Source organism: Mya arenaria, chromosome 17 (assembly GCF_026914265.1).
Source record: "Mya arenaria isolate MELC-2E11 chromosome 17, ASM2691426v1".
Taxonomy (NCBI): domain Eukaryota; kingdom Metazoa; phylum Mollusca; class Bivalvia; order Myida; family Myidae; genus Mya; species Mya arenaria.
In genome coordinates, this window is record NC_069138.1 from 30111244 (window position 1) to 30123071 (window position 11828).

General features: G+C 37.0%; 1 protein-coding gene across 1 annotated transcript; it reads right to left on the reverse strand.

The window, feature by feature from the left end:
• Positions 1–2175: 2175 nt before the first annotated feature.
• Positions 2176–11626, reverse strand: LOC128223363 (uncharacterized). Its single transcript, XM_052932641.1, has 28 exons — positions 11539–11626; positions 10050–10103; positions 9834–9887; positions 9618–9671; positions 9402–9455; positions 9186–9239; positions 8970–9023; positions 8754–8807; positions 8646–8699; positions 8430–8483; positions 8214–8267; positions 8106–8159; positions 7890–7943; positions 7782–7835; positions 7566–7619; positions 7350–7403; positions 7134–7187; positions 6918–6971; positions 6702–6755; positions 6486–6539; positions 6378–6431; positions 6162–6215; positions 5946–5999; positions 5730–5783; positions 5514–5567; positions 5298–5351; positions 5190–5243; positions 2176–2240 (listed from the first exon to the last, which is right to left on the reverse strand). Exons 1-28 carry the CDS (start codon positions 11624–11626, stop codon positions 2176–2178), a joined length of 1557 nt encoding a protein of 518 aa, XP_052788601.1.
• Positions 11627–11828: the final 202 nt, after the last annotated feature.

Consider the following 11828-nt stretch of genomic DNA (forward strand, 5'->3'; position numbering starts at 1 on the left):
GGACCACTAAATAAAAAGGAATAAAAGGTATGGAAAAAGTAGGAAAGATAGGGAACGCTTGACAACCTGCATCTGGCACCTTATTGATAGAGATAAAGGCATAGTACAGGATAACGGAAGACGATTCTGTACGGTCGACAGGTAGCGCAATCTACCTGCGGAAAGCACGCATCACACACCTACACTGCCACTCGTAAACATGGAGGAGACACTGAAATGACAGGGCAATGACACCGAAATGACTCAAATACATAAAAGGATTATCGCACCTCCTTACGGGATAATATGAGTTCTGAATTGTGTTTCAAGCGTTATGGATTCCGAACGTCGGCCTGCCACACAGTTGAGTTCCTTCGTAGTGTAGTTAATTTTAATTGTGATAACGTGGCTATTTGGTGCTATACCTGTTTATAAGCCATTTACTTTTATATCTTATCAGGATTATTTTTAACTACCTTGTGTTGTGCCATCCTTGGCGTATTCATGGTGACGCTGCAAGTTGCTATCATTTTCCTCTTGGCAACACAATGTGTACAATGCAAGTCCAATTATGAAAGTAAGGAGCCACGTCATCGAAATAACAAAATATGTAGAGACGTTCCATGTAAATCATCTGATGATGAAACGTCTTCAAGTAATCTAGTCCCATAAAAACTAACTTCAGATATTAATAATTCTGCAAATAATAGTTAAAAAGATGCTGCTGCTGCCCGTTTAAATAATCCAAAACAAAACAGTGTGACAAAGAAACTTCTGGAAAAGTAAAAAAAACACAACTAACAACAATAAATCAAAAATACTTTCAAAAGAAATTATTTGTATATTCACGCATCGGACTGTATTTTGTACTTTGTCTGGGTTACAACAGCGACAAAATAAACCAAAAATAAATTGCTCACGCGCACCAATACAGAGTCACTTGTTAATATGGAGGAGACATAGAAATGAATCACGAACATAAAAACATTGAGATTGCGTCATTATGGTCGGATATGAGTTCTAACATATGGGTTATTAGCTTTAGGCAGGTCACATTGTTGCATGATTGATGAATGGGTTGCAAACCAGATAAATTAACGGCTTATCATGATAGTATTTTGCTCGCTTTAGCGGGTGTTTATCAACAACCTTTTCAAAAGTAATTTTCTATTTGTTTAAACTTTAAATTGTGTGTATTAATATTTAAAACATCTTCCTGGGATCAGGATTTCTGTTATCTATTATGCGCAATGCACAAGAATCTGTAAAGGCAGAGTAGTGACAGGCTGGCATTGACTACGGTCCTGCTTGCACACATTTACCAGAAGATCCAAATACTTATCCGTGCACCACACGATTCAAGTTTCAGTTGATAGTTGGTTAACTACGAGAGGAAGAAATAAACAAACCAGCAAGGATATTCCCCGTATAGACCTTTGCCTTTCTTCACAATTGCCGCCCTACACACTGAAACAATTGTAAAGGAAGTAAGTTAAGCTATCTGCTACATAATTAACATGTAGATGATTGGCGTATGTAAGGACTGCTCGTAGCACTACACTGATTAATAAACCATTCAAACTGCTGTAACAAGTTGTTTCCATGCCAATTTCTATTGTCGAAGCTACTGGCTCCTGTTCGACGTGAGTTCTGAAAGCCATCACACGGCCCTCTCTCCGGGTCCATACTGCTTATAGAAAGCACCATACAGTGGATTTGCTAATCCAGTCATGTACTGTTGGTCATCAGGATGGGGCGACATCACGCTCTTTTGCCTGTATGAAGTACGGACTTGACTGGAACCAACGAGTTCCTCTTATATTGCCATAGGGCACCGATACTGTGTAATCCGGAAGCTCTTTATCTGGACTTGACGACATTGAAAAATATACAAGGTTTCCCTGCTGTAGTATTTTTTTGTTTTTGTTCCGAGGTTACAACGGAGCTAATTCACTGCACAAACCCGTTTTCCTAGCGATAAATAACTGTCGCTAAGATGGGTAGTTCATGTTCGTATAAATACTCCCATTGGGTATAGCAGGAATGTTAGGACCACTGACATTTTTTTTTGGCCCGGCAGATGGTTAGCTATATGACTAAACTGGGGCACACTACAATGTTCTGGTTGTAATAATACCAGTGCAAATGGGTGGCGACTGCGGCTTCACAGGGAATGTTACCTTTGGATTGTCTGTATCACACTCTGCGGGCAGATGAGTCGAGTTTCAGTTCCTTTGGCTTATCGACTGCTGTTATCCAGACTGTCATAAGAAGGAAATGCACTAATGTGCGTTAATGTCCTATGCGAGTTCTTGTTTCTTTAGATTTATTGAAGGGGTCACTCCTATCAACGGTCGAGCATGAAAATCTATGCATTATTGCAGTTAAAAAATCTCGAAAGGCCTTAATAGCCAAAAGTTAGACGCATGTTCAGATAGGAATTAAACTACAAAGGGTGCTTGATTCCCATGACGAGTGTTTTGATAAAACTTCCATGATTTTTATGGTGAGTGTCTTGATGAACTTTGCCAAGAACTTTGTCTTATACTGTCGAATATTTTTCGAGATATGAAAAACGATTTACAGTCGAAACCCGTTCGCTCGAACTCCCAGGGACCAGTGAAAAATCCTCGAGCTTCGGCAAAAACGAGCAAAGCAGGAACGTTTGCCTTCTGTTTAAAAAAAATCAATCTTTTTCATCTAGTTCGATCAAACGAGGGATTTGAGCAAAGCGAGTACGAGCCAACGGTTTTTGGCTAGGCCTATTAACACCTATTTTCTCGTTTTTTTCTCTTACACTATCGCACAATTACCTCATATTTGTGGTTCTCTCATTAGGTTGTTGAATGTCTATTCTGTGTATATGAATTTATTAGCACATGTAAAAGTATTACATTTGAAACACATTAAAAAGGGAGAAATTCAGTTTGAAGACAATTTTAGTCGTGTGTAACGAAGGCTTATACTATCCCAGACATTATAGCAAGGTATGACTTTATATGAAACAGAACAAATTGTATTACGTATGCATGCTATATTATTTATGGGACTAATTTAATTAAATTTTTCCAATAATAAAACGCATAATTTATTCGACAAACGAAAAAGTCATTTTAGGTTCCTGTGTCCATCATACCATAACTTAAGGTAACAGTTACACATTATAATATTTGATATCATGAGCTGACTGGAGGCATAAATGTTTCTCTCGAACTAACAAAATGCTCAAGTATTTTAGTCGAAAAACCTGACTTAAACATTACGCATCATTCATCAGAATTATGACCCTTATTGTCAAAATTTACCCAAATTGCCATTATATGCTTGCCTACCTGAATTTAACCAAACTTGTTGACTATACTTATAGGCATAATATATAGTTATAATAGTATAGTATAATACTAGTTTGAAAGCCAGTCATTAGTGTTTATGCCTTTCATCATATATAATTCGTTTATGATGATAAATTGTTTGGACATTTTTCAAAACGTGTATTTCATTTATGCAGCAGCCAATTGTATTCATGCTCCCGCACCCCAGGTCTGGGGAATAGCGGAGACTTTGACTTTCGGTCCAGCCTAACCCGAGTAAAATTCCCTGTCTGCGGGGACGAACTGATGGTTAAATCCCTGCCAAAAAACCCTACACCCCAGGGACCCTAGGTAAGGCCCATGTCCCCGATATATTTGGCGGGATAACAAGACCACCACATTCACCCGGCACTGCGGGGCCACCTGGAAGGTAAAAACACGGCCACTTTTCCCAGTATATATCCCCGCCGGACCTGGGGGTGGGGCGTGGGTACAATTGAATGGTTCATAACTGAACAAGCTCATAATGGTATTGCTCTCGTTATGTCAGTCCTATGATTAGTGCATTGTTTCAGTAATTTTATTTTGGCATTTGCTTTTGTGTATATATTCTGTATTTAACATTATGAAAAACAAAGTAAAACTATACGCATTTATGGCATTTCAAGGTTAGAAAAAACTATAAAAATATACCTCTTAATACAAATAACATGATAACACAAAAATATCCGTAATAATCACAAACTGAGTAGGCCAAAATTGCATTGATATATGATGTTTTTAAAGTGACTCTCTTATTCAAAATCAGTACAATCACATGTATAACAAACATTTATTTTGACTGATAAACCTTTAACTTCTTACTAAATAAAGCATATATGAAAAATATTAAATACTGATAACAAGATTGTAATCGTGTATTTAATAGCAGAAAGCGCAAAAATATTGAATTATGAATGCTAAAAGTTTTACAGTTGTCTACTGTAGTCTCATAAGGTAGAAATACCGCGTTTTAAGCGCATTTCTTCAAAATTAAACTCGCCAACCTTCATAAGAACCATTGTTTACGACATTTAATTTATCATTTTTGGAATATTTAACAACACTATATTTAACAACACTATTATTAATTGTGGTACATACTGATTTGGGAGTAAGAGTTGCATGTACATGTACATGCGTGTTTTCTTCACCCAAAATCCTACAACTGCACCGAGATATTGCTTCGATCCCGATAGAACAAGCGCAATCTGTTGTTTGTGTTGTTGTAAAGCCTAGTTACCCCTTCCATCCGTCGGCATTGGTTGATGTGCTGAAAACGGTTTTAAAGATAACACTTTAATGGAAAGGCAAATTTAATACCATGAAAACCATCGCCGGACGCAACAGTGCGGATGGAAAGCATAAGTTGGACACACGATTTGTGATGAAGGGCTGAGGTATATTGTATTTAGTATCTTCGCCAAATGTGGCTAGACATTATTTCGTTCATTATAGCTGGCTTGAAAGGTCGCATGTTATACTGTAAACATGAAGATCTCTTTTAGAAAACTGATACAGATTGTCTTACACTAAGCAGTTTCAATTTTCATTCTAATTTAGATGTATTTCAACATCCAAAATGTCATGTTACTTCCATTTCAAAACCAAATATTAAATAATAAAAGGAAACATTTTCATTCTCATTGATTCTAAGAACGAGAAACGCGCAATATACAATACAATTGAAAATTTGAACGAAAAGTATCAAAACTAATTCAATATATTAAAATGAAAGAATATCTTGTAACCTTGATTGTTAGTGTTATCACCATCCTCACTGATATAGCCGAGTGGAGGCGTGTCTGAAAAAATATCAATAATGATTCAATATATTAAAATGAAAGAACATCCTCTCACCTTGGTTGTCAGTGTTGTCCCCATCCTCACTGATATAGCCGGTTGGAGGCGTGTCTGAAAAATATCAATAATGATTCAATATAATAAAATGAAAGAACATCCTCTCACCTTGGTTGTCAGTATTATCCCCATCCTCACTGATGTAGCCGGTTGGAGGCGTGTCTGAAAAATATCAATAATGATTCAATATATTAAAATGAAAGAACATCCTCTCACCTTGGTTGTCAGTATTGTCCCCATCCTCACTGATATAGCCGGTTGAAGGCGTGTCTGAAAAATATCAATAATGATTCAATATATTAAAATGAAAGAACATCCTCTTACCTTGGTTGTCAGTATTATCCCCATCCTCTCTGATGTAGCCGGTTGGAGGCGTGTCTGAAAAATATCAATAATGATTCAATATTCTAAAATGAAAGAACATCCTCTCACCTTGGTTGTCAGTGTTGTCCCCATCCTCACTGATGTAGCCGGTTGGAGGCGTGTCGGAAAAATATCAATAATGATTCAATATATTAAAATTAAAGAACATCCTCTCACCTTGGTTGTCAGTGTTGTCCCCATCCTCACTGATGTAGCCGATTGTAGGCGTGTCTGAAAAATATCAATAATGATTTAATATGTTAAAATGAAAGAACATCCTCTCACCTTGGTTGTCAGTGTTGTCCCCATCCTCACTGATATAGCCGGTTGGAGGCGTGTCTGAAAAATATCAATAATGATTCAATATATTAAAATGAAAGAACATCCTCTCACCTTGGTTGTCAGTATTGTCCCCATCCTCACTGATATAGCCGGTTGGAGGCGTGTCTGAAAAACATCAATAATGATTCAATATATTAAAATGAAAGAACATCCTCTCACCTTGGTTGTCAGTGTTGTCCCCATCCTCACTGATATAGCCGGTTTGAAGCGTGTCTGAAAAATATCAATAATGATTCAATATATTAAAATGAAAGAACCTCCTCTCACCTTGGTTGTCAGTGTTGTCCCCATCCTCACTGATATAGCCAGTTGGAGGCGTGTCTGAAAAATATCAATAATGATTCAATATATTAAAATGAAAGAACATCCTCTCACCTTGGTTGTCAGTATTTTCCCCATCCTCACTGATATAGCCGGTTTGAGGCGTGTCTGAAAAATATCAATAATGATTCAATATATTAAAATGAAAGAACATCCTCTCACCTTGGTTGTCAGTGTTGTCCCCATCCTCACTGATGTAGCCGGTTGGAGGCGTGTCTGAAAAATATCAATAATGATTCAATATATTAAAATGAAAGAACATCCTCTCACCTTGGTTGTCAGTGTTGTCCCCATCCTCACTGATGTAGCCGAGTGTAAGCGTGTCTGAAAAATATCAATAATGATTCAATATGTTAAAATGAAAGAAAATCCTCTCACCTTGGTTGTCAGTGTTGTCCCCATCCTCACTGATATAGCCGGTTGGAGGCGTGTCTGAAAAATATCAATAATGATTCAATATATTAAAATGAAAGAACATCCTCTCACCTTGGTTGTCAGTGTTGTCCCCATCCTCACTGATATAGCCGGTTGGAGGCGTGTCTGAAAAATATCAATAATGATTCAATATATTAAAATGAAAGAACATCCTCTCACCTTGGTTGTCAGTGTTGTCCCCATCCTCACTGATATAGCCGGTTTGAAGCGTGTCTGAAAAATATCAATAATGATTCAATATTCTAAAATGACAGAACATCCTCTCACCTTGGTTGTCAGTATTGTCCCCATCCTCACTGATATAGCCGGTTGGAGGCGTGTCTGAAAAATATCAATAATGATTCAATATATTAAAATGAAAGAACATCCTCTCACCTTGGTTGTCAGTATTGTCCCCATCCTCACTGATATAGCCGGTTGAAGGCGTGTCTGAAAAATATCAATAATGATTCAATATATTAAAATGAAAGAACATCCTCTCACCTTGGTTGTCAGTATTATCCCCATCCTCTCTGATGTAGCCGGTTGGAGGCGTGTCTGAAAAATATCAATAATGATTCAATATTCTAAAATGAAAGAACATCCTCTCACCTTGGTTGTCAGTGTTGTCCCCATCCTCACTGATGTAGCCGGTTGGAGGCGTGTCGGAAAAATATCAATAATGATTCAATATATTAAAATGAAAGAACATCCTCTCACCTTGGTTGTCAGTGTTGTCCCCATCCTCACTGATGTAGCCGAGTGTAGGCGTGTCTGAAAAATATCAATAATGATTTAATATGTTAAAATGAAAGAACATCCTCTCACCTTGGTTGTCAGTGTTGTCCCCATCCTCACTGATATAGCCGGTTGGAGGCGTGTCTGAAAAATATCAATAATGATTCAATATATTAAAATGAAAGAACATCCTCTCACCTTGGTTGTCAGTGTTGTCCCCATCCTCACTGATATAGCCGGTTGGAGGCGTGTCTGAAAAATATCAATAATGATTCAATATATTAAAATGAAAGAACATCCTCTCACCTTGGTTGTCAGTGTTGTCCCCATCCTCACTGATATAGCCGGTTTGAAGCGTGTCTGAAAAATATCAATAATGATTCAATATATTAAAATGAAAGAACATCCTCTCACCTTGGTTGTCAGTGTTGTCCCCATCCTCACTGATATAGCCAGTTGGAGGCGTGTCTGAAAAATATAAATAATGATTCAATATATTAAAATGAAAGAACATCCTCTCACCTTGGTTGTCAGTATTTTCCCCATCCTCACTGATATAGCCGGTTGGAGGCGTGTCTGAAAAATATCAATAATGATTCAATATATTAAAATGAAAGAACATCCTCTCACCTTGGTTGTCAGTATTATCCCCTTCCGCACTGATATTGCCGGTTGGAGGCGTGTTTGAAAAATATCAATAATGATTCAATATATTAAAATGAAAGAACATCCTCTCACCTTGGTTGTCAGTATTGTCCCCATCCTCACTGATGTAGCCGGTTGGAGGCGTGTCTGAAAAATATCAATAATGATTCAATATATTAAAATGAAAGAACATCCTCTCACCTTGGTTGTCAGTGTTGTCCCCATCCTCACTGATGTAGCCGAGTGTAGGCGTGTCTGAAAAATATCAATAATGATTCAATATGTTAAAATGAAAGAACATCCTCTCACCTTGGTTGTCAGTGTTGTCCCCATCCTCACTGATATAGCCGGTTGGAGGCGTGTCGGAAAAATATCAATAATGATTCAATATATTAAAATGAAAGAACATCCTCTCACCTTGGTTGTCAGTATTTTCCCCATCCTCACTGATATAGCCGGTTGGAGGCGTGTCTGAAAAATATCAATAATGATTCAATATATTAAAATGAAAGAACATCCTCTCACCTTGGTTGTCAGTGTTGTCCCCATCATCACTGATATAGCCGGTTTGAAGCGTGTCTGAAAAATATCAATAATGATTCAATATATTAAAATGAAAGAACATCCTCTCACCTTGGTTGTCAGTGTTGTCCCCATCCTCACTGATATAGCCAGTTGGAGGCGTGTCTGAAAAATATAAATAATGATTCAATATATTAAAATGAAAGAACATCCTCTCACCTTGGTTGTCAGTATTTTCCCCATCCTCACTGATATAGCCGGTTGGAGGCGTGTCTGAAAAATATCAATAATGATTCAATATATTAAAATGAAAGAACATCCTCTCACCTTGGTTGTCAGTATTATCCCCTTCCGCACTGATATAGCCGGTTGGAGGCGTGTTTGAAAAATATCAATAATGATTCAATATATTAAAATGAAAGAACATCCTCTCACCTTGGTTGTCAGTATTGTCCCCATCCTCACTGATGTAGCCGGTTGGAGGCGTGTCTGAAAAATATCAATAATGATTCAATATATTAAAATGAAAGAACATCCTCTCACCTTGGTTGTCAGTGTTGTCCCCATCCTCACTGATGTAGCCGAGTGTAGGCGTGTCTGAAAAATATCAATAATGATTCAATATGTTAAAATGAAAGAACATCCTCTCACCTTGGTTGTCAGTGTTGTCCCCATCCTCACTGATATAGCCGGTTGAAGGCGTGTCTGAAAAATATCAATAATGATTCAATATATTAAAATGAAAGAACATCCTCTCACCTTGGTTGTCAGTATTTTCCCCATCCTCACTGATATAGCCGGTTGGAGGCGTGTCTGAAAAATATCAATAATGATTCAATATATTAAAATGAAAGAACATCCTCTCACCTTGGTTGTCAGTGTTGTCCCCATCCTCACTGATATAGCCGGTTTGAAGCGTGTCTGAAAAATATCAATAATGATTCAATATATTAAAATGAAAGAACATCCTCTCACCTTGGTTGTCAGTGTTGTCCCCATCCTCACTGATATAGCCGGTTGGAGGCGTGTCTGAAAAATATCAATAATGATTCAATATATTAAAATGAAAGAACATCCTCTCACCTTGGTTGTCAGTGTTGTCCCCATCCTCACTGATATAGCCGGTTGGAGGCGTGTCTGAAAAATATCAATAATGATTCAATATATTAAAATGAAAGAACATCCTCTCACCTTGGTTGTCAGTATTGTCCCCATCCTCACTGATATAGCCGGTTGGAGGCGTGTCTGAAAAATATCAATAATGATTCAATATATTAAAATGAAAGAACATCCTCTCACCTTGGTTGTCAGTGTTGTCCCCATCCTCACTGATATAGCCGGTTTGAAGCGTGTCTGAAAAATATCAATAATGATTCAATATATTAAAATGAAAGAACATCCTCTCACCTTGGTTGTCAGTGTTGTCTCCATCCTCACTGATATAGCCGGTTGGAGGCGTGTCTGAAAAATATCAATAATGATTCAATATATTAAAATGAAAGAACATCCTCTCACCTTGGTTGTCAGTATTATCCCCATCCTCACTGATATAGCCGGTTGGAGGCGTGTCTGAAAAAATATCAATCAAAACAGATCCGATTTTGGTTAAATTCCATCAGAAAAAGCATCCCATCTGACCTTTTTATATATTTTTTAGGATCATCCATTTGTAATAATGTTTCAAGAAGTGATAATATTAAACCTTGTGAAACAATAAGCTTTCAAAACTTATTTTATGCATACATCATGATACAAAGTATAGCATATTCCTTTTTGGTGCACGTGACTAATCTTCGAAAGGAATGGCATGTCACTGCTGTATCAAACATCTCATCTTAGTATTATAGCATAATTCTAATTCTACATATAATGTATCTATGTTTTATTTATTTATTATGAGGACCAACAACACAAACGGCCAAAAGCTAAACTTAAGCAAAACAAAAGGTTCTTGCAAAATTGTAGTGCTTTAAGTAACTTAATCAAGAAACAAACATGTATATAAAAGAGAGAGATAAAACGATTGCATATTTTTGTCTTGCTTGAAGAGTGACATATGTCCGTTCTTATGAATTGTTTATTCAGCATTAAATCTTGAGCCTGTCATCTCGGTTATCGTTGACTGTTTGGCTCCAGGACTCGTCCCTGTAGTTTTTTGTATTACATACGTAAATGGAAATAAAGTAGCCTTTTTTTCTCTAAATCAGTTTTCTTTTGTTTTGTAAGCAAAGGTCATTCTACCACAACTATTTGTAAGCAGAATCTCCATTGATCTTTATGGCATGAAGAATGATAATGATAACATTGGGATTGTGGTTTAATTGTTTAAACACTGTTATATGGAATTCAATGACAAAAGCTTTTGTATAGGACAGCGTTATGTCACAGTTGATTTCTTTACAAACAGTTTGTAAAATACAGTTTAGGCTATTTTTGTGTTTCTTGAACTTGATCAAATCGATTGTATGTCTGTCAGCGGTCTTAAAATGTTTCGTTTTAGAACTGAAACCCCATATAAAAGGGACATGAGTTTTGGCATTTTGCACCTCCACTCCAGGAAAATCTCCGATTAATTGTTAAACTCTGGATGACATATTTTAACTTTTTTTCTCGTCTTTTAATTTCATTACACAATGGGTTATATTATAAACGTCTGTTGTTTTCTAATGCAATAAACATTCTTACAGACCTATACTCTCATGAACCACATATAAAACAACTTCCTTTCTAATAAAGGGAACTTCCATTAAGTATTTTATGTTTCTTCAGTGCAATGATAATTTCGTGGGCTATACTCATAAGCTTTTAAGTCACTTCTTAATTCCAGTCAATATTATATTAAAAGGAAATTATTTGGATGTTCAATGCAAAGTAATAATTTAATTTCAATTACTGACATAACTTAGCTTGCAGCTATTTCCAAATCCAGCATAATAATAGTAGGATTCGAGCTTTGATTTCAATGCCAATATATAACATCTAAAAAGACTTGTTTAATTCGTACCTCTGAGAATGACGATGAGGGAGAATTGCTGTGACTGGGAGACTTGCATGCAGACGAGGATTTGCCGTTGTAGTATATCCGCCTTCATGGTCCACTTCTGGAGTTATGCCGGAACTATCCGTATCTACCGACTTGCATGCAGACGAGAATTTGCAGTTGTAGGTATATCCGCCTTCATGGTCCACTTCTGGAGTTATGCCGGAACTATCCGTATCTATCGACTTGCATGCAGACGAGAATTTGCCATTGTAGGTATATCCGTCTTCATGGTCCTATTCTAGAGTTATGCC